The 27,655-nt window shown below is 40.5% G+C and overlaps 1 protein-coding gene across 1 annotated transcript in view; it reads right to left on the reverse strand.

The window, feature by feature from the left end:
• LOC124594922 (tetratricopeptide repeat protein 39C-like) overlaps positions 1-27,655 on the reverse strand; it is an 86,648-nt gene that overhangs the window by 17,296 nt on the left and 41,697 nt on the right. Inside the window, exons 7-8 of the mRNA XM_047133414.1 lie at positions 10,140-10,338; positions 5,690-5,941 (exon numbers count right to left, since the gene is read on the reverse strand). Of these exons, the coding sequence (XP_046989370.1) occupies positions 5,690-5,941; positions 10,140-10,338 (451 nt within the window). The remainder of the gene's footprint in view (positions 1-5,689; positions 5,942-10,139; positions 10,339-27,655) is intronic.

A 27,655-nucleotide genomic window follows, 5' to 3' on the forward strand; every position in this document is an offset into this window, starting at 1 on the left:
TTCCATTTTTATTGTCATTGTCAGATCTTAAAAAAGCATCAACACAAAGGACATGCAGTACTAAACTGTGTGTCCATGTGTTGTCTTTTTTTAATCTTTTAAACTAAATTGAAGTACAGCCATGACTGTGAATTCTACAGTATATTTGGTAAGTTACTTATTAGTACAATAGATATGAACCTCACTGATATATCAAGCTCTCATAATTTTATAAATAAGATGAGTATAGGTATCAAAATAATTGAGACAAGCTCTATCACAACAGATTTTGCAAAACTCAGGAGAAATATTAAATTACAGTAGCTCAGATTTAAATTTTCTGACCACTTTTGTCACATGACAGAGTCCCTAAATTTAGCTAACCCGAAAATAATAAAACTGTTCAATAGAAAGAAACTCTGATTAGCTGTAATACCACCACCTTTAAAAGTAAGCCAACACAAGAGTACAGGAATACTTTTTACTAGGTGAAAAGATCCGTCAAATAATGAACAAGTTTCATCCAACCCTGCTGAGACACTACAATAACTGCTGTTCTGTCAGAGACATCAAGATGGTTTTAAGATACTGCAAAACTTGAAATAATGCTTGGCTGAAACTTCCACTCATTATGAATGGAGCCAGGCAGGTATATATGATCAACCTTCTCCACAATGCAATTAATCAGCAGATTTTTAATGAAAAATGTAATAAGGTAAGAAAACCTTTAAAATAGGACTATCAAACATTGGGAAAAGAAAGCACAGCAAAGAGCTAAACCAGTCTGATAATCTAAGTAAGTATCTTGGGAAGTAATTGATGAATGTAAAGCTGTCAAAACAATGAACACAACAATTACTCTTTTTTTTTGCCCAACCAACTTATATTAATACACCTTCATGCCAGGACTCCATTTCACCCCACACAATATACTGATTTTGAATTTGTGAAGGCAAATGAGCAGGAAGTATGCAAAGTAAAAAATATGTTAAAAGAAGGAAGTACCAAATGACTTCAGTTTATTGGGAGAATTTTATAAAAGTGTAAGTCATCTATAAAGGAGAATACGTACAGAACACTTGGGCAACCTATTTTTGAGTACTGTGCAAGTGTTTCAGGTCCTCAAAGACTCAGATTAAAGGAAGACATCCAGTACTGGTACTGGAACTGTACTGGTAGGCTTAATCAACACTTGAGTGTAGCAGACATGCGTCATGAACTCAAATGGGAATCGCTGGAGGGAAGAAGACATTGTTTAAGTGAAACACTACTGAAACAAGCATACACCTCACATAAGGACCATGCAATGTTATGCACATTTAGGGGAGCTAATCGGCTGCCCAGTAGTGCTGTGAGGTAAGATGAATTTGTTGCACAGTTGAACACCAGTGGGTCCACGGCTCAGGGTGCACTGCAGCCAGCCTGGCTAGATGACTGTTTCTGGTTAGCATGATGACTGTTTCCGGCTAGTATCACTGGGTATGGGCAAATCCTGGGAGTTGGGAATTGGCACAGCTGTCACATGGATGGCCGTTGTCCAGGAGACAATGCTCCAAAAAACTGTGTAGTGCCATACAATCTCAAAAATAGAATGTCAAATCAAACACTTTTCAACCACCTAAATTTCCGAATTGTTTCATTGGGCTATGAGGCAGGTGATGTTTGAAGTGATCGCTATCTCAAAAAAATTCACGGATACCAGTCTTTAAATGCTGGCCCCTATTCCGACTGGATCAAATGATGGCATCTTCTTGCATGTCGGTCAGGGAGTCTGAAGATGGTATAATACATCGCAGAAACTGGTAGCCCAATAAAACAACAATTTGAAAATTTAGACAGCTGAAAGGGGTTTGATCTGACATTCAGTACTGAAAAGCAAAGGTCCCGCAAACCATCTGTCGAAAGGTGGACATACAGAGAATCTTAAAAGTGGCTAAGTTACAGGGCTCTTTGAAATCCAACAACTCACAGTAAAATATTAATGCACATCTGAATACATCTGCAATCTCAGAAAAATTAGGCACGTCTGATGACACAACAATATTTTCAATATATTTAAAATGACAGAAATTAACATTTCACAGCTTATACACATTTTCACAATCAACCTCTGCATTAACAACTTTTAAATGCTTCAAGTGATTTCAACAAATGGTATCTCAGACAACAGCACTGCAAGATAGCTATCATCCCTGAAAGCCACTCATTTGTAACCATTTTATATACTGACTAACACTGTCTTTTTATATCTTTTTTATTACATAAATGTTTGTCAGAACATCGTGTTATCCACATTTACACAGCAAATGAAGACGGCATCAACACCTCATATTTTGCCGTACTCATGTCATTATGTCTGCAGCTTGGGGTCTTGCGGTAGCATTCTCGCTTCCTGCGCACGGGGTCCCGGGTTCGATTCCCAGCGGGATCAGGGATTTTTCCTGCCTCAAGATGACTGGGTGTTGTTGTGTCATCTTCATCATCATCATCATCATCATCATCGTTCATCCCCATTACAGTCAGAGGAAGGCAATGGCGAAACACCTCCACTAGGACCTTGGCTAGTACAGCAGTGCGGGTCTCCCATCGTCCCCTACACTCCTCGGAGTATGGGACCTCATCATCATCATGTCATTATTTAATGAACAGTTTATTATTTTGCCAGTAACTTGATTTAAATGTTATTTGCAAGTGCTATTAAAAAGCTGTGCTGTTTAAAAGTGGTAAATTGCTTTTGTTAGCAGACACCACAACTGAAGAGAAAACTGAAAGATGCTTCAGTTGAGGGGCATAAATAATTGTTTAAACAAGATTTAACTACAATTATTTGTCAATTTAACATGAACACACTTGTGCAAGAATGCTGGGTTATTTATTTATGCACAAACTATTACTTACATTTACTGTAAATGATCTGAGCGTAATCAAATGTTTATTTCTTTTACTTGAGTATTGTTGTAATATATTAGTTTAATGTGAGAAAGTGGTCATGATGAGACAAATCATGGTTGTAGAGTGTAAGAATGATGTGGGCATGGCCTTCAGCCAATGGAAAAGCAAACAGTAGCCGAACACTACAAGAGTCAAGAGGAGACTGTGACTTTTTGAGGGAGGAACTCAAGGGAACAATTCTGAACACTTGGTGTTGAGTGTAACATGCATGATTCAGTCATATAAGTGATTGATTCTGGGTGGTGAATGGCTCCCAAAATCTCTAACTTTTGGAGAGACTCTGAACTCACAAGAGGTCTGAATGTGCTGCTCCAGAGTAGGACTCTAATCTATTTCCATGTGATTTATGGAACTGACAATAGACAAAGAATGAATTACTATTTTTTTTTTGTATCATATGCGATAATTTGTAAATCATCAGGTTAAACTTTGGAATGTTTTGAGCTGGTGAATATTTCATATATTGTGATTATGAAATGGACTTAGCTTTTGTGTATCTTCAAGGACTGTTTAGTCTGGGGGGACTTAGCTTTTGTGTATCTTCAAGGACTCTTTAGTCTGGGGATTTTATTACCATTCTCATAACTCTTTCAACATAGCTTTACTGCACTTGATAAGGAAATTTTTTTGTCTGAATATCATACGGCCACTTCCTGTTTACCTCAGATGTCCTTTCTTGAATAAACATTATTCAACATAATTCTCTGTTGTCTACATCAATTACAGATGTTAGAATAAAACCCTTGTTATTAAATTATTCATTTAACTTTTATTTTGTATTTTTGTGTATTTTGTTAACTTGCAATTCTAGCCAATGCACAAACTATTGGACTGAAGGATCACAAATACAGGTTATTATTTTCAATGAATTGGTTGCGAGACATGAAAGCAGACATGTGCGGCTTGACCCTAAGGCTAAATTGAGCTATTCTTTTCATACAAAGCCATTGATTGTCCAAACACCTAAGGAATGAGCAATATCAGGTGAAGTCCCGACTGGTTTGCTGATGTGGGATGCTTTTAGGGAGAGCAACTACTCAGCAGCAGTTGCAATTGGAATTTTCTCATCTGGGATATGAGTATAATCCCTTTAGAGTTGCAGCTGTAATTTTAATACATTATTCCAGGAGCGGAGATCTTGACGGTGGCATAGCAGCAGTGGCATCCATGGGAGTGCTGCCCACTAGTGGCAACTTTTGAGTTCATCAGCAATGACACTTCATGCAGCAGCAGTATGGCAGAAGCAGCCAGCATGACCAATAATTTATATACTTGCGCTCAGTACTACCCAGGACTGCAGCAGCTGAATCATATTCTCCGTCAGAATTTTGGCAACCTCTCATCGTGCCCTGAAATGAGGAATGTCCTACCCACCATCCTTCCCACCCCTACCCCAGTGCTATTCCGCCACCCACTGAACCTACACAGCCCCTGTTCCCAATTCCTTGCCTCATGGTTCATATCCTTACAATAGACCTAGATGCAAGACCTGTCCCATACATCCTTCCACAACCAGCTACTCCAGTCCATTTACAAGAATCACCTATCCCATCAGAGGTAGGGCTACCTATGAAACCAGTCTTGTGACCTACAATTTAAGCTGCAACCACTATGATGTGTTCTATGTGGGCATCACAACCAACAAGCTGTCTGTCCACATGAATGATCACCAGCATGCCAAGAAACATGTGGACAACCCAGTTGCTGAGCACACTGCCCAACACAATGTTCTTTATTTCAATGACTGCTTCACAGATTGTGCCATATAGATCCATTGCACCAGTACGAGCTTTTCTGAATGTGCAGTTGGGGAACTCTTCCTGCAATACGTCCTATGGTCCTGTAACCCTACTTGGCTTCACCTATTGTCCTTTACCCACCTATCACCTTCCCTGTTCCCATTCCAGCACCAGCACTACACAGCCTTCTATTCCACCGATGCACCCACATTCTTTTCACTTCTCCCCTTCCACCCCTTTTCCTTTGTTTAATCTTCCGAATGCACCTATCTGCCCTAACGTCTTTCCACCTCACACTTGTATGCTCCCACAAGTGGTATTTTACTGTCCCCCACCACTACCCTGCTATCCTCATCCCAGCTTCATTCTTACCCCTCTCCCCCCCCCCCCCCCCATCCTCTTCTCCCCCAGATGCTTCTCCAATTATGTGCAGTTGCTCACAGTCTCCAATTATGTGCAGTTGCTCACAATCTGGCTTTGGCAGCCAGAGATAGTGGTTTTTGTGTGCGCGCGCGCGTGTGTGTGTGTGTGTGTGTGTGTGTGTGTGTGTGTGTGTGCGCGCGGCAACTGTATCATAATTTCAAATAATTCAAGTTCACCAACATACTTCAGTTTTCATTTTCTTACATTAGGGGGTCATCTTTTTAAAATATTTCATTTGAATTACAATCAACAGAAATGCAAGTGAAATTAAAATAAACCATACTCCTTGGATACCTGAGAATCCATAAATTAAATAATGCTTTGAAAGACAAATTTCTTTTCTAATGCCACAAGCAGATATTTCAGATGGCATAAATGGCTATGGAAGAGACATAATTATCTAGACAAAGGCAACAATTTTTCACTACAAAAGCAGGGGAAAAAAGAGTATCAGAAGAAATGGCTTCAAAATTCACCCACAATAATAATTGTTCCACAATTAGCTACAAACATCCCAATTTTACTCATAATTACCCACAGCTTCGTTCCATGCATGTAAATGCTACTGTGCTGGAGAGACATTCAAAAATAACTACCTTCCAGTAGCTGATGAATGTGGGTTTGATCACAAGATGGCAAAGCATTCCACAAGAAGAGCAGCTCAAATGCCAGCAGGCAGCAGTAGGCAGTATCAAATACTGGTGTAGTTGTACTAAAATGATGCGTCCGTCGTATGATGAAAATCTCAAGTTGGGAGCTTGAACGGTGGTTTCCAGAGGAAGCCAGCAAAGGAGCTTCTGCTGTCAACTGAGCAGCCTCTTCCAAACGTCCTGCTGCACCTGCACAGACTATAAACAGAGAAAACTTGAAAGATGGAGACTTTTTCTCACATGTAATGCATTCAAAGATATAAAAAATACATGAGAAAACTACGTAAGGAAATGGAATGAAAAATCAAAATGAAATGTTTAAGGAGTAAAGGTAAAAACTCATTGAACAGTTTAGGTACTGAGTTGTATAGGTCAAAAGGTGGGTGCCCCTTCCCCCCCCTCCCCCTTCCAAACACATACCCACATCCTGGCTGACTACATTGTGCCTGCAGTGCAGCTCGACAGGTGTGAGGGCATTTCGGGTGGAGTGAATAAGGGGAGAAAGTAGGCAGGGAGTGGTAGAGACAGTTGGGGAATAGTGGCTGATGGCTAGGTAGGAGAGGCAACAGGTGCACATAACAGCGATGTGGCACTGGTTAGTTTGCTCTGGTCCAGTGTCAAGAGAGTAACGTGCAGTGCACAATGACATGGAGTAGTAGACTGGTAAGTGGAGATAGAACAGATAATGAGGCAGCCTGTGGAAAGAATGGTTGGAGTGCAGGATGAGTGAAGTTATGATTAGTGGGCAAGAGTTGGGTAGGGGTGATTGAGGTCAGGAGGATTACAGGGTCAAAGGATGTGTTCCAAGGACAATTCCCATCAATGCAATTTATTGAAGCTGATGTTGGCAGGGGATGGGGTTTTGAGACAGCCATTGAAACAGATCATACTGTGCTCAGCAATGTGCTTTGTGGTTGAGTAATCAACTCTGATGAAGGAAACAGTTTGGGAGTAGCCATTTATTCAGGTGGAGAGCTGGTTGGTGGTCATGCCTACAAGAAATGCTGTGCAGATATTACAACAGAGCTGGTGGACTGGAGAAGGACATGCTAGATGGGTATATGGAACTAGTCTTGCACCTCGGCCATCCACAGCGATGCAAACCATGTGGCACAGGAATCGGAATAAGTTTGGTATAAGGCTGGACTAGGATATTACTTAGATAGGGTCACAGAATACCACATTGGGAGAGGTGAGAAGGATCGTGGGTAAGGTGTTACTCATTTTCAAGGGTGATGACATGTAATTGAAGTCTTGGCGAAGTGTGTGTATCTCCTCCCAATCCACTCCGCCACATCATTTTTTGCTATGCAATATTTTCCCCAGCCTGTAGCCAGAATGAGCTCACCAGTGCCACATTTTTGTCCCATGGACGCGATGCCTTCCTTCCAGCTGTCAGCCACCCTTACCCAACCTGCCTCCTAATCCCTGCCTTCTTCCTCCCCTCATCTAACTCATGTTAGAGAAACCCTTATCCTAGACAAGCTGCAGTGCTGGTACTATGTAATCACACAGATGTTTCTACAAATGTGTATGTGTACTCTACAGCTCTAAAGAAGGATTCATCTTAAAACTAGCAATGTTCTCAGTCTTGTGCATGAGCCTATTGACTACTCAGACCTCAGTTATTCAGTGAGTTGTGACCATCACTTCCTAAATTATTTATATTCCACCAAGGACTTTCCATTACCAAAGCAAATATTTTATACTGTTAACCTGTCATCAAAATAGGAGCATCTACTAACGAGCCGTCAAAGCAAGAACTACTGCAGCAAGGCTGACAAATCCAAATGTCAATTTTGATTGAAACCGGAGGTTTTTTGGCATTTTGTAAAATTTGTTAATAGTGCATTTCCTTCCTTTCCCTTCTTCCCTTTCCTTTTTTTAGCTGAACAAAACAAACCAAAACTGAAAAGTTCAAGATTAAACTGTACTTTTAATCTAGTGTCTGTCAGGCCTGATTTAGTAGTTGCTCTTTTGAGAAGGAGACATTTTTGTCATCAATACAGTCAGTATTTTTGTTTTCCGTCCACATAAATAGTTTTACTGTTTTTTCTATTAAATCAGGTTTACATATAACACATGAAAATATTATGTACTTTATCAATAGCCAGTGTCTTGGTCTCCTATGCTGATCCATGTTTCCAAGTCTTTATCTGCCTGGCTTCCCTCACCTTAACCTTGGGTAGAAAGAAGTTCATTATTTCAACATTAAAGAATCCAATGCTCTACTCTCAAACATGGTTTGATCATTTATTTTATCAACAATAAGGGAAAGCTGAGGTTCCTGCTGCTTCTCTTGAGCAGAAATAAACATACATTACATTCAACACCAGACCACAGTGTCAATAACCTGTGATTTATTGATCACTTTTTGTTCTTAAATGCCTTATATACACTACTGAAGGGTCTTCAGTTCTCAGTTTCATAATACTGTACAGAAATACTTAAAATAACTACAAATATTGACAAAGTATACTATCTTAACAAAGTATAGGGTATCTAAAATAGTAAGGCAAAAGTTAAATTTAATAAATGAGGCAAAAAATTTAACACCCAAGTAATCAAGGCTACCTTAATCCAAGTCATTTTAGAACATGCATTTAGGAGAGTAACTGAAATAATTATGAACTCACCACAGGACGAAACAAACTAAATCATCTGAAACATGCAGATGCCACATATATCTGCGGAAAACGTATTGAGGAACTTGGCAAGCAAGCATTCTGGTCTACACATTAATCTCACAAAAGCAAAACTCTTAGAAATTAACAGGATAAACAATAGCTAAGAATAAAAAGTACTTCATCTGATACACATTGCAGTTCACAACTGATATCACAAAGAACACTTGGACAAGAAGGGTGGGATTTTGTCTGGAGAGCAATTCACTTTTGTGCCTGAAAAGAAGGTAAATCTGCCATTAAACTGAGGGATGGTGAGAACACTGCAGTGCTGTGATTCTCTTGGAGGATGTATGCCCTTACCTTCTTCTGACTTTTGAACTGATTTACCTAGCTGGTTTAACAGGCACTGAACTGTTATACAGCTTGGCATTTTTCATATACACAAGTCATTGTAAGAGGTGAAAGGAATGGTAACAGAAAAAATCCTTTTACAAACTGGGAGTTCAGTCCTGGAACTTTGTATTTTAGCCCAGAAACTACCCATAGATTTACCGAGCCACCTATCTAAAGATAAAAATCTAATTCTATATCAGTGCTATTCCAATGTAAACATTGGAAAATCCAGGATGGAATAATGACAATATTATGAGAGGACAGACTGCCACTCACCATATAGTGGAGATGCTGAGTCACATATAGGCACAACAAACAAGTGAGCTTTTGGCCAAAAAGGCCTTCATCAAAACTAGACAACGAACACGCAACAAATTCAGGCAAACGCAACTCACACACACATATGACCACAGTCTCTGGCTGCCGAGGCCAGACCATTCTGAAGTGACTTGAATGATTGGGTTTTAAACCACAAGCAGGAAAACAAAATCAGAAAGCCATAGAGGGAATTAGCAACAAACTACACTAAATGTATATATAAGAGAGAGGAGAGGAGAAAAAGATACAAGGAATAAAATGGGAGTAAAAGGTGCATTATCCCAATCTACATCACTGTAATAGGCAGCAGTGTAACATTACACTACACCAGATGGCGTTGACTACAGATGGATAAAAACGCAAGGAAAAACATGAGGACAATGGAAAAATATTTAATATTAATAAGTTCAAGTGGATAATTGTTATAGTCAACAACAGTATCAGGCAGGCGCCTACAGAAGAGTTGTAAAAGCACACAGCACTGTACTGAGAGACTAAACTGGCAACAACTGTTGTCAGGCCTGTTGGTCTAACAATAAATCATGCACATGGAAACCAAGAGGTTGCGGGATTGAATCCCAGGTGAACAACGGAAATTTTCCAATCTGGCTTTAACTTAGCCTTCACCTCTTTGTGACATGAAGATTTACCCGAAATGTGGTTTGGATTCCAAGTGAAACTATAGGTCACTTTTACCTATTAGGATTACTGGGGTAGGTAGGGACACACAAGATTCCAAAGTGGCAACCAACTGAACAACTTGTACAAGGTCATTGAGCCACACAAAAAATTTATTACAGCAATTGTCTGCTGCCTTTTACTTCAGTTCAGTTGAATCAAAATGACAGAGTTTGTGGAGTGGTGACAATTTTTTGTGACATTAGGCAGTTGTGCGACTTTTGTAATGGCTGGGACAGCTTTGGCTCTAAGGCCTTTCCAGAAAATTTCATGCTCAAATATACAAGATTTAACAAAAATATGTTCTTCAAACAAATGTTAACATAATATTCATTTACAAAATGCTACTAAATACCCATACCCTATGGCCTGTGTGTTACCTGCTGCAAGGTATGTGTAGAAGCTTTTAGACCAGCGAGACCGTGTTTTCAATTGCATGAAGCAGCGATGGGCATTATTCCAGTCCAGCTGTATCAGGTGACACCAGCCCACTTCATGCAGGCAGAGAAGCTGTATTTCTCGCTGGGGTGATCTCGTAACTGCAGCTTGATAGGCTTCAAGAGCTCCATCAATATTTGACTGTTGAAAGAAAAATAGGCCATTTACCTTGAAATAGGGCTTGATTTTGGATTACCAAATAGCTATTAGAGAGTATTTCCCAATCAAGACTGAAAAAGGATCTTGCATTGACATTTCCATTATGTATTCACAAAGTTATCATGTTCAAAATCATGATTTTTGACATATTCATTGCATCCACTAACTTAATAATGTAGTGAATAAAAATAATAATTATTCCCTAATAAGAAGTTAAAATAGATGATGCCAAATGGATACCTAAAAGGTCTATTACTACAAATATACTCATTATTTAAAGTAACTACAATATAATTAGTGTCTATTGGCTTTCCCATTCAATTCTATTAATTATTTCTTACTTTTTCTACCCACATTTCAAGTATTTCCATTTTGTATTCTGTAAGCATATCTATATATTGTCACGTAGAGGAAGGTGTAATTCGATGAATGACGAACACTAATTTCACTTAAGGAAGGTTTATTCAGCACTTGGCACATACAAGAGCGTGGAGTGAACTGCCTCCAGCCAGAGCACATACAGTTACAGAACATTCCAGTACAATGATTCTTGACATTCGTGGATACTTCCAGAAATTAAAATTTTACAGTCACGGTGAGTTTTGAACTCACAACCCTCCATGCAACAGTCCACCATCACAACCACCACACCACGGTGACAGCACCACTCAGCCTCTTCTGCGACATTGCTCCCTCCTTAAGAGAACAGTGTCTCGGTGTTACATCCTCCTAGTCTGGGAACAAGTCATCGGTCCTGCACACTCCAACTCCCAATGACTGATGCTCGCCCTGGTGGTGATCTTCTTAGAACTTCTTTTGCCGCTACGCTCTTCATCACCTTTCTGCTTGTTGCCTGTTGCTGGAGCTCCAAATTTACGCCAGGTTGCAGAATCCTTATAGGGCTTCATTCGAAGGGTGGACCGTATCTCTAATCTTTCGTCATCTTGTGTCTGGGTCAAAATCTTCAACTTCATAAGTAACATCAGACAATTGTCTTACAACTTTATACGGTCCAAAGTAGCGCCTGAGGAGCTTCTCAGAGAGACCAACCTTCCGAACTAGAGTGAAGAGCCAGATGAGGTCACCAGGCTGGTAGACAACAGGGTGGTGGCTCGCATCATACCTTCGGCTATTGTTTTCTTGAGCCTACAGCGTGCGGAGTCTAGGTAATTGCCAAGTTTCCTCAGCTCTGGTTAACACCTGGCGATGTAGTTGTCATTCATGTCATTAGGATGTAACGGAAACACAGTGTCCATGATTGTAGTCACCTCACGTCCATGCCCAAGGAAAGAGGGTGTATCCTGTGGTGTTTTGTTTGGCGGTGTTATAGGCAAACATCATGAAAGGTAGCACCTCATTCCAGTTGCTCTGCTCAACATTGACGAACACTGATTAGATGTCGGCCAAGGTCTTATTAAGGTGTTTGGTAAGCCCTTTAGTTTGCGGATGTTAGGCAGTCGTCATGTGATGACTAAAGTTGCACGCATGGTTTATCTCTGTCACAATTCGACTGAAAAACTTTCTCTTGATCTGTAATTAATGACCTTGGGGCACCGTATTTTAATACAATGTCTTCTATGATGAATTTGGCTACCTCGGATGCTTTGGCCACTTTCACAGCTTTTGTAATGGCATAGCGTGTCAGATAATCAGTGCAAACAATAATCCATCTATTGCCACTAGTAGACATTGGAAATCATCTGAGGAGGTCAATCCCAACACACTGGAAAGGCATTTCGGCTAAAGAATCTTGTTGAGCACCACCCCAGATAAACTTAGCATCAGATTTTAACAACTCTTGGAGTGGCCTGGCTTTGATACAAAAGTCTTTGATAAAACAACGGTAATGAGAACATAATCTGAGGAAGCTTCTCACATCTCTAACACTTTTAGGAATAGGAAATTCCATTATAGATTTCACATTTTCTGGGTCTGGCTGCACACCTTTGTTTGACACAAAGTGTCCAGGTATTTTGATTTCTTTTGCTCCAAAGAGACTGTTTATTGGATTAAGTTTCAGTCCACCTTGTTGGAGACACTTAAGAACAGCCCTCAGTCTTTTTATATGCTCATCAAATGTCTCTGAGAACACTATAATGTCATCTAAATAACAAAGACACATCGTCCACTTCAGGTGACTTAGAAGATTATCCATCATCCATTCAAAAGTTGCTGGTGCATTACACAAACCAAACGACATTACCTTAAACTCATACAGGCCCTCAGGGGTGATGAATGCAATTTTCTCACGATCAGCCTCATCTACTTCGATTTGCTATTATCCCGAGTACATGTCCATGGTTCAGAAACACTTAGCACCCTTCAGACAATCTAGTGTATTGTCAATTTGTGGAAGAGGGTAAACGCCCTTTTTAGTTATCTTATTAAGCTTCCTGTAATCAACACAAAAGCGGCAACTGCCATCCTTCTTCCTGACGAGAATCACTGGTGATGACCAATGGGCTCTGTGAAGGCTGAATGATGTCATTCCTAATCACTTTCTCTACCTCGTCGCAAATTATTTGACATTCTGTTGCTGACACACTGTATGCTCTCTGGCTTATTGGTTGATGGTCTCAGGTGCTAATCTGGTGCTTCACTGTCGATTTGTCTAATTTGCTCTTCACCCATGGATTGAAGCTTTCAGAAAACTTTTGAAGAATGGCAGGTAGCTTCTTCTGTTGTTCTTTAGTGAGATCTTGTGATAGTCGAGCTAGAAGATCTTGTCTCATAGTGGTAGTGCTAATTTCACCCACAGACTTGGTATGGGAGGTTTCTATGACGCGCAGCTGTTCTCCAATTAATGGCTCAGTGTTTGCTACGCACATGCATCTTGGAAGGATCTGCAGTTCTCAGCGACATAACTATCCACAATTCACCAAATCCGTTCTTAAACGAGATGACAGAGGCTGGGATAACGAAGTTATTCTGCAGTGGTATGGTTCTCTTACATTCCACTGCAAGATCCATGGGTTGATGCATGGCATGACACATGGCAGTTACCTTTCTGGCGCTGACTGCAGGAATCATCACTTCATCCAGCACACAGTCTACACACACTCTGATGCGCATCTTCCTGTCCACAGTAACTCATCTTGTCTAGCATAATCTTCAAGCGACCACACTCTACAATTGCCTGAGAAGCGTTCAAAAAGTCCCATCTGAGAATGATGTCATGACTACACTCTTTTAGGATGATGAATTCTAAGGGCTGTGTTGTTGTTGTTGTTGTTGTTGTGGTCTTCAGTCCTTAGATTGGTTTGATGCAGCTATCCATGCTCCTCTACTCTGTGCAAGCTTCTTCATCTCCCAGTACCTACTGCAACCTACATCCTTCTGAATCTGCTTAGTGTATTCATATCTTGGTCTCCCTCTACGATTTTTACCCTCCACGCTGCCCTCCAATGCTAAATTTGTGATCCCTTGATGCCTCAAAACATGTCCTACCAACTGATCCCTTCTTCTAGTCAAGTTGTGCCACAAACTTCTCTTCTCCCCAATCCTATTCAATACCTCCTCATTAGTTACGTGATCTACCCACCTTATCTTCAGCATTCTTCTGTAGCACCACATTTCAAAAGCTTCTATTCTCTTCTTGTCCAAGCTTTTTGAAAGCTTCTCAGGCAATTGTAGAGTGTGGTCGCTTGAAGATTATGCTAGACAAGACGAGTTACTGTGGACAGGAAGATGCGCATCAGAGTGTGTGTAGACTGTGTGCTGGATGGCTAGAGTACAAATGTAAGGATATAGAGGCTTGTCTCACTAGGGGTAAGATAGATACTGCCTACAGGAAAATTAAAGAGACCTTTGGAGAAAAGAGAACCACTTGTATGAACATCAAGAGCTCAGATGGAAACCCAGTTCTAAGCAAAGAAGGGAAAGCAGAAAGGTGGAAGGAGTATATAGAGGGTCTATACAAGGGCGATGTACTTGAGGACAATATTATGGAAATGGAAGAGGATATAGATGAAGATGAAATGGGAGATAAGATACTGCGTGAAGAGTTTGACAGAGCACTGAAAGACCTGAGTCGAAACAAGGCCCCGGGAGTAGACAACATTCCATTAGAACTACTGATGGCCTTGGGAGAGCCAGTCATGACAAAACTCTACCATCTGGTGAGCAAGATGTATGAGACAGGCGAAATACCCACAGACTTCCAGAAGAATATAATAATTCCAATTCCAAAGAAAGCAGGTGTTGACAGATGTGAAAATTACAGAACTATCAGTTTAATAAGTCACAGCTGCAAAATACTAACGCGAATTCTTTACAGACGAATGGAAAAACTGGTAGAAGCGGACCTCGGGGAGGATCAGTTTGGATTCCGTAGAAACACTGGAACACGTGAGGCAATACTGACCTTACGACTTATCTTAGAAGAAAGATTAAGAAAAGGCAAACCTACGTTTCTAGCATTTGTAGACTTAGAGAAAGCTTTTGACAACGTTAACTGGAATACTCTCTTTCAAATTCTGAAGGTGGCAGGGGTAAAATACAGGGAGCGAAAGGCTATTTACAATTTGTACAGAAACCAGATGGCAGTTATAAGAGTCGAGGGGCATGAAAGGGACGCAGTGGTTGGGAAAGGAGTGAGACAGGGTTGTAGCCTCTCCCCGATGTTATTCAATCTGTATATTGAGCAAGCAGTAAAGGAAACAAAAGAAAAATTTGGAGCAGGTATTAAAATTCATGGAGAAGAAGTAAAAACTTTGAGGTTTGCCAATGACATTGTAATTCTGTCAGAGACAGCAAAGGACTTGGAAGAGCAGTTGAACGGAATGGACAGTGTCTTGAAAGGAGGATATAAGATGAACATCAACAAAAGCAAAACGAGGATAATGGAATGTAGTCAAATTAAATCGGGTGATGCTGAGGGGATTAGATTAGGAAATGAGACACTTAAAGTAGTAAAGGAGTTTTGCTATTTAGGGAGTAAAATAACTGATGATGGTCGAAGTAGAGAGGATATAAAATGTAGACTGGCAATGGTAAGGGCTGTGTATGGCCACTTATACCAACACGAATGATACATCTTCCTGTGGGTTTTACGTATTTCCCATTAGCCACCTCCAGTAGACATGTCTTGTTGTCGATGACGAATACGGTTTTTTGCAACTGGTGATGCTACTTCTCTGAAATAAGTGAATATGATGCTCCAGAGTCCACAAGAGCTTGGGCTGGTCGGCCATCCATGAGGATATTGACATAGTTTCCTATCATTTTTGTAGTGATCGACGGCAGAGGATTTTTCTCTCTGGCAGCCTCACCTCCAAGGAAGGTCGCACCCATTAGTTTTCCAGGTTGCGGGGTCTAGGTGATCGGCTGGAGCTTCTAAACGGCAATGGAGATCTTGTTTGGCATGTTGGGGCTAGCTTGTGTCGATGGTTACCTACATCGTCCTGCACCATCTTCTTGTTTATCTTCGTCGTCCTGGAGTTGGTGTCGGCTAAGATCGGTCTGCTGTCTTCTGGCGCGGGCATCATCAAATATCCGCCACATGTCCCGGTTGTCCGCAGTGGAAACATACTGGTTGGTTATCCTGGGTGCTCCAGACATCAGTCTTCCTTGGTGCTGAAACAGGTTATTTATGCGGTATTGTAGGAACGTAACTCTGCCTGGGTCTCGACTTTTTCACTGTTTTAAAGGGAAATGAAGGACGAGAGATTGGGTTCAATGTGTGTTCCACTTCCTCCATTATGACCTCTTGAAGCGTCTCAGATTTTTGCTCGCCATGCAACCCAAGTGCCTTCTGAACTTCCTCTCTCACCATCTGATGATGAACACTTGTGAAATTAGTTTCTTCCTCCATCAGAGACATTGATATGATGGTCAGAAGCCGTTCAAACTTCTTGTGTGTAATTCTTTTTTGATGCATTGTCCTGATATACTGGCACCATTTTATGAAGTAGTCTCCTTCAGAAGTAGGGTTTGATACATGTCCTCAGCAACACCCTTCATGAGATGTGCAACCTTATCTTCCTCCTTCATTTTAGGATCCACTGTTTTACACAGCTCCAAGACATCTTGAATGTAGGATGCTGTAGTTTCTCCTGAATGCTGTGCCCTGCACTTTAATTTATCTTCAGTCTTGCACTTCTGTTGTCGTGTGTCGCCAAAACACTTGCGCAGTTCTGCCTGGAATACTTCCCAGTTTGTGAACTTCTCCTCGTTGTTCTCATACCATTGCTTGGTACTGCCCTCCAAGTAGAAAAATACATTAGCCAAACACACGGTGTCATCCCATTTGTTAAATTTGGCTATACGCTCATCATAACGTCCTCTTCTTCTTCTGTCTCTGATAGATTGCAATCTGTTGAATATGGCTCGAACTTCTGTTTCTCGCCTTGTAAACATTGGTTCTGTCACGGCCTGATGGGAGCCACTGTGCCACTGATAATGTGCGAAGTTCCAATACCCAGCGCCTCCACCAGAATAATTTCACATAGAAGAAGGTGTAATTCAACGAATGGCGAACACTAACTTCACTTAACGAAGGTTTATTCAGCACTTGCACATACAAGAGTGCGGGGTGAACTGCCTCCGGCCAGAACACATACAGTATATATACAGTTACAGAACATTCCAGTACAATGATTCTTGACATTTGTGGATACTTCTAGAATGTACTCGAATCGAATATAGAAATTAAAATTTTACAGTCAAGGTGAGTTTTGAACTCATGCAACAGTCCAGCATCACAACCACCACACCACGGTGACCGCGCCACTCAGCCTCTTCTGTGACAATATATTATAGAGTAATTTCAAAATCCATACACAATGATGCTGAATAAACATGAAAATCTAATCTGGTTAGAATACAACAAGTGCTCCATCTAGCCATATGTCAACCCAGTGTGTGAACTATTGCGGTATCCATGAAGCAACCCCATTTCTTCAAATAAAAATAATAATTATAATAAAATAATTTTCTGCACAGTGTTGTGGACTGCAGCCAACAGGGAAAGGAGAGATCCTATAGTACATTCGATAGTTTGACAAATTATAAGTTCAGTTTGAAATGTACCTACACTGTATTACAGCAAGACAAAGAATATTGTTTACAGATGCTTGCTCACTAGAACATAATGTTGACCCATACAGTGTGTAACACATCACACTCTCCCACCACTCATTAATAATATGAACAATACAGAAACACTTCACAATGCTTTACATCCACCCACAGTTACCTCCCTCTGTTATTTGTATATTAGGCAGAAAATTTGAGCTTGTACAGTGGACAGCTGTTAAATATTTGAAGAAAAATCAGTGGCAGCTGTTAAGAAAAGTCACTATATTTTGATACCACTTTTGAACATAAATACAGAAACATCACACACACACACACACACACACACACACACACACACACACAAATCATTAACTCAGAGATGATTATTCAGTGTCCAATTAATTAGTCTCTTGTCAAATTTGCTTCCGCAGGGAAGCGTGATAGGACCTTTATTGTTTACAATATACATAAATGACTTAGTTGACAACATCGGTAGCTCCGTGAGGCTATTTGCAGATGACACGGTTGTCTACAAGAAAGTAGCAACATCAGAAGACGCGTACATACTCCAGGAGGACCTGCAGAGGATTAATGCATGGTGCGACAGCTGGCAGCTTTCCCTAAACGTAGATAAATGTAATATAATGCGCATACATAGGGGCAGAAATCCATTCCAGTACAATTATGCCATAGGTGGTAAATCATTGGAAGCGGTAACGACCGTAAAATACTTAGGAGTTACTATCCGGAGCGATCTGAAGTGGAATGATCACATAAAACAAATAGTGGGAAGAGCAGGCGCCAGGTTGAGATTCATAGGAAGAATTCTAAGAAAATGTGACTCATCGACGAAAGAAGTAGCTTACAAAACGCTTGTTCGTCCGATTCTTGAGTATTGCTCATCAGTATGGGACCCTTACCAGGTTGGATTAATAGAAGAGATAGACATGATCCAGCGAAAAGCAGCGCGATTCGTCATGGGGACATTTAGTCAGCGCGAGAGCGTTACGGAGATGCTGAACAAGCTCCAGTGGCGGACACTTCAAGAAAGGCGTTACGCAATACGGAGAGGTTTATTATCGAAATTACGAGAGAGCACATTCCGGGAAGAGATGGGCAACATATTACTACCGCCCACATATATCTCGCGTAATGATCACAACGAAAAGATCCGAGAAATTAGAGCAAATACGGAGACTTACAAGCAGTCGTTCTTCCCACGCACAATTCGTGAATGGAACAGGGAAGGGGGGATCAGATAGTGGTACAATAAGTACCCTCCGCCACACACCGTAAGGTGGCTCGCGGAGTATAGATGTAGATGTAGATGTAGAAGTCTTTTTGCCTTTATGAAGAGGCAATGCATTTATAATGATAAACTAGTGAAGACAGCAAAGAATCATGAAGGTAAAAAGGCGAGAGCTAGTAGAAATCCTTGGGTAACAGAAGAGATATTGAATTTAATTGACGATAGGAGAAAATATAAAAATGCAGAAAATGAAGCAGGCGAAAAGGAATACAAAAAAATGAGATCGACAGGAGGTGCAAAACGGCTAAGCAGGGATGGCTAGAGGACAAATGTAAGGATTTCGAGGTGCATATCTCTAGGGGTAAGATAGATACTGCCTACAGGAAAATTAAAGAGACCTTTGGAGATAGGAGAACCACTTGTATGAATATCAAGAGCTCAGATGGAAACCCAGTTCTAAGCAAAGAAGGGAAAGCAGAAAGCTGGAAGGAGTATATAGACGGTCTATACAAGGGCGATGTTCTTGGGGACAATATTATGGAAATGGAAGAGGATGTAGATGAAGATGAAACTGGAGATATGATATTGCGAGAAGAATCTGACACAACACTGAAAGACCTACATCGAAACAAGGCTCCAGGAATAGACAACATTCCATTATAACTACTGGTAGCCTCGGGAGCCAGCCACAACAATACTCCACCATCTGGTGAGCAAGACATTTGAGACAGGTGAAGTACCCACAGACTTCAAGAAGAATATAATAATTCAAATCCCAAAGAAAGCAGGTGTTGACAGGTGTGAAAATTACCAAACTTTCAGTTTAATAAGTCAGGGCTGCAAAATACTGACATGAATTCTTTACAGACGAATGGAAAAACTGGTAGAAGCTGACCTTGAGGAAGGTAAGTTTGGATTCCATAGAAATGTTCGAACACACGAGGCTATACTGATCCTACAACTTATCTTAGAAGACAGAGTAAGGAAAGGCAAACTTATGTTTCTAGCATTTGTAGACTTAGAGGAAGCTTTTGACAATGGTGACTGAAATACTTTCTTTCAAATTCTGAGGATAATATGGGTAAAATACAGGGAGTGAAATGCTATTTACAATTTGTAGAGAAACCAGATGGCAGTTGTAAGAGTCAAGGGGCATGAAAGGGAAGCAGTGGCAGACAAGAGAGTGAGACAGGGTTGGAGCGTATCTCAGATGTTATTCAATCTGGATACTGAGAAAGCAATGAAGGAAACAAAAGAAAAATTTGGAGTAGGTATTAAAATCCATGGAGAAGGAATAAAAACTTTGAGGTTTGCCGATGACATTGTAATTCTGCCAGAGACAGCAAAGGACTTGTAAGAGCAGTTGAATGGAATGGACAGTGTCTTGAAAGGAGGATATAAGATGAACATCGACAAGAGTATAACAAGAATAATGGAATGCAGTCAAATTAAATCAGGTGATGCTAAAAGAATTAAATTAGGACATGAGATACTTTAAGTAGCAGATGAGTTTTGCTGCTTGGGGAGCAAAATAACTGATGATGGTCAAAGTAGAGAGGATACAAAATGTAGACTGGCTATGGCAAGGAAAGTGTTTCTGAAGAAGAGAAATTTGTTAACATTGAGTATAGATTTAAGTGTCAGGAATCACTTTCTGAAAGTATCCGCATGGAGTGTAGCCACGTATGGAAATGAAACAGTGTAGACAAGAAGAGAATAGAAGTTTTCGAAGTGTGGTGCAACAGAAGAATGCTGAAGATTAGACGGCTAGATCACGTAAATAATAAGGAGGTACTGAATAGAATCTGGGAGAAGAGGAATTTGTGGCACAACTTGACTAGAAGAAGGGATCAGTTGGTAGGTCACATTCTGAGACATCCACGGATCACCAAGTTAGTACTGGACGGAAATGTGGAGGGTGAATATCATTGGGGGAGACCAGGAGATGAATACACTAAGCAGATTCAGAAGGATTTAGATTGCAGTAGTTACTTGGAGATGAAGAAGCTGGTACAGGATGAAGCAGCATGGAGAGCTGCATCCAATCAGTCTCTGGACTGAAGACCACAGCAAGAAGAACAATGAAGCAAGATTTAATGATATCCACAACAACCTCAATTTGTGTTTGATTATAAATGTCATTATTGAGGATTTTCAGTCGCCCCCAAACAGTCAATACTGCTATGCACCTTCTGCAAATGGTTGGTTGGTTGATTGGGGGTTAAGGTCCTAAACAGCTAGTTCATCACTACCTCAATCCAAGGGTAGTTTCTCTGGAATTTGTGACATCTGTGTAGTACATATTCTAATGATGAAAGGATGAAGGAGGGGTAAGATCAAGGCATTGAAGACAATGCTAATGCCGTAGCTAAAAAGGAATTTATGGATAAGTCAGGGTGTATACGACCCGGGACAACCGGGAGATCCGGGAAAAACCCGGGATATTTTTAGAAATCCGGGAATTTTTCATTGTTTTAGTTATCAGTTAAATTTTTGTAATTTCGACTGGTAAGAACCAATACTCTAACAAAGGATATTACTTATCCGCTACTGCAGAATAATACTTCAACAATAAAACATAAACGAGAGGAAAAAGGAAAATAACTTAAATTGCAAAGGAAATGCGCCATATACAACAACGACACACAGTGCTCATGCAAGCCGTCTGCCAATTGAAAATGTGTCAAAGGCTTTAGGAAGACTATGCAGTGCTTCATAACAACAAATTGCCTCCAACGAGCGTGAAGTCGCAACTGTTTACATTCGATTTGTTTTAGCAGTTATGCACGGGCTCATGCGCAGTTGAGTCACGTTTGAGTAGTAGATCCTCCCGCTTCTGGCAACAGGAATGTGGCTGTGGGCTGTGCAAGCAGTCGCAGCAAGCAGCTAGATGCTACCCGGAGAAGGGGGTGCCAAATTCATATTCTTGAGGAAAAAAACTTGTTTCACAAAGCACCTAGCATCCAGCTCACGTTTGCCTATCGATTATTCATACGATTTGGAAACGCTTCCCTGTTGGTTTTTGAACATTTTCGAACACATTTTAAGTTGATTTCTGAATGAATCATAAGTTGACTTTTGAATGCATGCATAGTGTACGTGATGTCTCTGTCAGGAGAATCCTCGTCACATCTAGAAATAAACTTTCCACAGACAACAGGGGACGGGGCTATACGAGGTGAAGGAGTAAAGCCGAACGGATGGATGCCAATCGCTGTCTGATTATGTGGTTGATTGGGTTTGCGAATGATCAGCGTTGTTATAATTACTAGCGAAATCCATAGATTCGGACTACCAGAATGGAAATAAACGACTGACAGGAATAACAGGTGAGAAAGATTACGTATTATCTTTTCGGTGTATCCAAGAAAACGAAATTTCTACAGAAAATTTTTGGCCAGATCGCTACACTAATAAGGACCAGTAGTACAGTCCCCGGCTAGCAGCCGCGTTGAGTTCTATTCTGGAAATAACGCGGAAAACGTGTTGTTCGAACACGTAATAACGCCTAACCGGAAAATAATCGCAGGATAACTAAACCTGTGATTCTGGAAGGGTTAGTGAAGTTAATCGGCGAACAAATTTTGACAGTGACAGCAATAGCTACAGAATTGGTGATGACAAGATTGTTTGTTAGGACGAGGAAGGAGAAGAAGTGGGTACATCACACCAATTATGGAAGAATAAGACGATTCCAAATTTATATAAAAATTTCATAATACTACTTTTCGATCTCATGCTTGAGAAGCTGGTGCGTATGAATGAAATGTGAAACTATTTCCTAACATAAAGCTTTTTGCTTGTAGTAGGCCTAATAGGCATTTGATATTGGTACTTGTTGGATTATATTCTGTCGTGTTATAAAAATGGCCATTTGTGCCAAAAGTCTCGTTTATTTGGTGTGTTACAAAATTGCTGCCATATTATAAAGGCCTATTTTGTTTTATCTAGCAGACAGTGACAAAATAGACGTAATCAGATCGAGAAACCACACCAGTCTTGGGTATTATTTGTATTAACAGCTTTTCAGTATTAGATAACGACATTTCGATTTTTCATTTAGCAAAACGTTTGACGAACTCTGATGAGGTAATAGATTCTTTCGCAGAAAGGAAATCACGCCATGTAAAGCTGTAGCAAGATTAGAGAGAAAAAAATGCTAGGAGCTAAGATTTGAAGAAATGTGTAATTTCTTGCTTATCTCTTGTCAGTATTGGTTTTATATAACCTATATTTAATTTTACGTCACACAAAACAGCAAGTTATTAACTAATAGGCAATGAAGAGTTCAGATTTTCTGAAGAGTTCTTGTTCCCTCGATTACAAATAATCCCATCCGCTATTAATTGCGAGATTTTTTTAAAAAGAGGAGCAGGCTGTCAAACCGGCCGACTGGGAGCAGGAGAGGCACCACAGGACATTTCAATTTCCACTCTCCTGAATATAGTTTGGACGTGCGGTAGAAAAATGCTTTATGAAGAGGCGTGGCACTGCACTTTGGCATACTTAAGACCAAATAATATGTCTCACATTTCCTCGAATACATATGTCTTATGTTTCAGACTTTTCAGAAAGATGTGCGCTACAAGATGAACATATTTTGAAAATTCGATTTTTTTAGTATTGACCCGATTGACCCGGTTCACAAATGTTGTAGATCCGAGGCTGATCCACAGAGTAATCTGAGCTATAGTGGGTCGTCTCCACGTGACCCGTGTTTACGTTTAGTGATTTTGCTGTTTCCCCTTCGTTTACTCTCACGTCAAATGAAAACAAAACGGACATCTGTGGTCGGGAGCTATAAAGTGAATTAAAACACATTCACATAATTACGGAAGGCTGAAATATGTCATTAGTTTCAGATTTTATTTAATTCCACCTTTCTGACAGTCAAGCATTAATCGCCCTGCGGAACAATGAAGTTATTTTTGTCTGTTTGCTAAAGAAATTTGACTTTAGTTAACCTTTTCCGCAGAGGCAGTCAATGTATTTGAAATGAAATGTTTAATTCCACAGTACTGGCTAGTTTCAACTGTTTGCTGCATTTCAAGTGCACATTTTCATTTTCAAGCACGTATGCCATTATCCCATAATAAAGAACCAAACATGATATAATACAGTACAGATGCTCCAAGAAAATTTACATCCCGAAAACCACACTGAAAAGCTTAATATCAGGTCGAGGTCTACTTCATTGGGAATCTGGATATATGAATGTGCCCTGTAAGTATTCACTTTACATGTGCACAATTTAATATGGTTCACGAAATTCCGATGCTCTTGCAGTACCCTGTGGTGTCTTCTTTCTTTCATGACATAATTTATGATCTTTCAATGTTTTACACGTACATACATACGGGCTTCCTACGTCATGATAGCTACCCAAGCCTGGTGTCGCCTGTTATCTGCGCTCTCTGACAACTCCTGAAATGAACCTATTTCCAACAGGTCGCGTGGGAAGTATTGCGAATGTTGGTTTGAAAAGCGTTACTTTCAAAGTAAATATCCTTTTACGTAAGTTGAGCTATGTGCAAGAATGTACCATGAATCACAGAGCGTTTGACTCTCATTTAAAAATCAACTTTTTGATGATGAACCATTTAGAAGAATTTCGAACCCTGAAGATCAGACATTTATGCCATTATTAAAAATTTTACAGGCACGTTTGTGTGATATATCTTAAAGTGTAACACACGCAAAAAAGATCAACGTATATGCGAAAGCTTAGCTTCTCTTGCAGCCTGAGACCAACATTATATATGAAAGCTTTGCTTTCTTGTAACAACACTATGTATATTAATTTAAACTATTAACTTTCCCTGTTTGTGTGTTTGTGTTACATAACAGTGATGTTGCTGTTGGCTGATTGCATCACGTGTCCTATGCTCTGAATATCTGCTGTCATCGGCTGGCGAGATCACGTGACGTGAGCTACGAACTTCTTACAAAAGCGCATCGAAATCTTGATTTCAATGATTCGGAAAATAACATGCGGTGTTTGGTGGAATTCCAATGTCTGTTTTCATAATATGAAAGTACGCAGCATACATGTTGCTGCACATCAAGTATATTTCCAAAATGTGTCTTTTTCCCTGAGTTTTGTTTTCTAAAGTGCAGGGAAATTGTACAATCGTGTATAAAACCATAAACATTCAAATAATTGATAAGGGAAAATATATTGTCACCTGGGAGAAACTGTATTTTTAACCGGGAAATCCGGGAAAAATCTGGGAATTTTTTTCCTTGTCCACGTATTCACCCTGGTAAGTGTACGGGCTGGTACTTAGGTCGAAGCAGACGAGAGGTCTCCCGAGGCTCATCCAATGGTGAGAAAAGGCCTCTCCTCCCTGATTCTGATGAAGTGCAAAGGCTGTTACAGAGCACGAATGTCTTCTAATCAGCGTATTCAGAACAGTGAAAGTGAGAAGGCTAAAAATGTGATGGATATCAGTTGGACCACCAATAATAAAAACAAGAAGAAAGAAATATGTTAGGAAGCATGTAGACATCCTGAGACTCTGCATATAACAGGAATCATCCCATTCATAGCATCCCAACCATCATTCAGTGTAGTCAAGGTGTTAAAGAACAATCCACTATTCAACAAGGTGCTACCTCTAAAATAGGGTGTGACAGAAAGGGAGACAAACCAAATCTACAAGCAGTAAAAAATAGTATGAGAGGGATGAAAGAGTGTGCCCATCAATGAATTAGGGTTGGGGCTCCCCCAAACCCAGCAAGCAGTGGAAGATGCCCCAATCACCATGACCTGTCCTGGAGGTAGCTTAAAATATTACATCCGAATATAAAAATCACTTTCACAGAGAAAATGGGGAACCAGTTCAACCACCCATGAAAGGAAAGCTTTACTTAGTTTTGAGGGCCAGAAGGAGGTGACCTTCCACTAGGATATGAGCTGTTGTCTGCAAGGCCCCAAAACTACAATGTTGGGGTGGCTCATTATGTAAAACAAAACTGTGTGTTAGCCTTGGATGACCAATGCAAAGATGACATAGGACGGTAGATTCCTTCCGGAGGAAAAGAAGGAAGAGCATCACGCAGCAGCAGTCTACTTGACAGTGCAGAGTTCATTACAGGAGGCAGTAGCAAACCAGATGCCACTGCATCTCTGAGTGAGCAGAGGTGTTATCTGCACTCGCAACTCTGCCTCTGGCATTGGCAAAGAGAATTGGGGGGATGTGAGTAACCACCATATGGTCGGCCAGTTCATTCTCTGAGATACCCATATGACTTGGGGCCCTGAAAAAGACAATCGAGCAGCCAGTATGACTAAGTTCCGTGAGAAGGTCATGATAGCTAGGTGACAGGAGTAACATCAGTCAATGTCCTGAACTCTGTTCATTGAGTCACCACACATTAAAACACATTCAAGGGAGGCCTGTTTTATAAAGTCTAGAGCTCTGTTGACAGCTATCAGGTACACTGTAAAAACCGCTAAATGTTTCTGGCAACAAATGATGTTCCAAGCTGGCAGTGGATCTTATCTGCAAATGAGGAACAGGGGATGAATAAGAGTGGTATACACTGAAGTACCCTGTATTCACCACATATGCTGTATATTGACTTTCAGAGAATAAATCTACATGTACATGTAACTGTGATTACCTCAGTCATTCTTAATTTGTTTAGTGTGATGTTGCTCAGTCACATCACACTGACAGATTTACAGTGGAGTGCCTTCCTGAAGGCACAGATCATTACTGAAGATTTTGTGTTCTTGTAATACCCTTGTGGAGGCTTCTTCAGCCTTTTGGTCTTTATGTTTACCTTGTGGGATAGTCACATGACTAGCAAGCACTGTGATACACATCCATTATGTAACCGTGATCTGTTGGCCGGAGGCTTCATCTGGTGCACCTTAAGTATAAATGTTTCATGGTCTGCATGATAGCTACCAACATGACTGAAAACATCACTTTTCTCATTTGTTGGTATGCACATGCACGTAACTCTATATTTCGTCTTACACATCTCTATAGATCACATTGAAGTTGGGGTATTTGTCACTTAGGTAGAGGTATGAACACAAGACAGTCTGTGTTCCCTTCATCTCTGTGGAATAAACCAAAATGAATCTCAGAACAAACTCTTCATCAAGAAAGCATCTGAGAGAGAGAGAGAGAGAGAGAGAGAGAGAGAGAGAGAGAGGTGGGGGGATGGGTGGGTAAGGGGGGGGGGGGGGGCTGTGTGCCCATCTAGTGAACAAAGTTGAAGGACATCATTTAGAACTTACAGTCCCTCCCCTCCAACTTCATCAGCTGTGGGACAGTTTAGGAAAAGAAGGTATCCTACTTTTATTAAGAATGCCATTAGATGGAGCTTCCAAAAACCTCTGCAGTTTACTAGACACACAATGAGGACAAAATTGCAGCATTCCACACGAGAAGAGAAAATTATTTGAATTTTTAAAGTACCTTATTTCTGGAATGAGCTGTTTACTCTGTAGTGGAGTGCATGCTGATATGAAACTTCCTAACAGATCGAAACCGCTTCCCACGTTGGGATTCGAACCCAGGAACTTTGCTTTTCACATGCAAATACTTTAGCAAGTGAGCTAGCCAAGCATGACTCACAATCTACCCTCAAAGCTTTACTTCCACCAGCTCCTCATCTCCTACCTTCAAAACCTCACAAAAGTCTGTGGTTATCATCATTTAAAAATAATGGGCATGACATCAGTGACAATCACCTAGCACAGAAAATACAGGGTAACAATAAATTAAAATTAATTAAGAGGAGCAATAAAATGTGTGATAACTGACAACACTAAAAAGAAAACTGCCGTAAGGTGTTAAAGACTGGGAGCGGTGAAATCAATTTGACAGAAAAACTAATTATTTCTTCCAAAATTTTTTGGATCAAAACTGGGGCTTTTCCATCAGCATGTAGCCACTCAAAATAGAGGATAAATCCAAACCCAGACCATTTGTTGATCTCTCATACCACAGGATCAGAGTGACCATTTATTCTCTTCATGTTCTTCCGGAGGACAATTTACCTATGTACAGGATC

The sequence above is a fragment of the Schistocerca americana genome, chromosome 2, assembly GCF_021461395.2.
Source record: "Schistocerca americana isolate TAMUIC-IGC-003095 chromosome 2, iqSchAmer2.1, whole genome shotgun sequence".
NCBI lineage: Eukaryota > Metazoa > Arthropoda > Insecta > Orthoptera > Acrididae > Schistocerca > Schistocerca americana.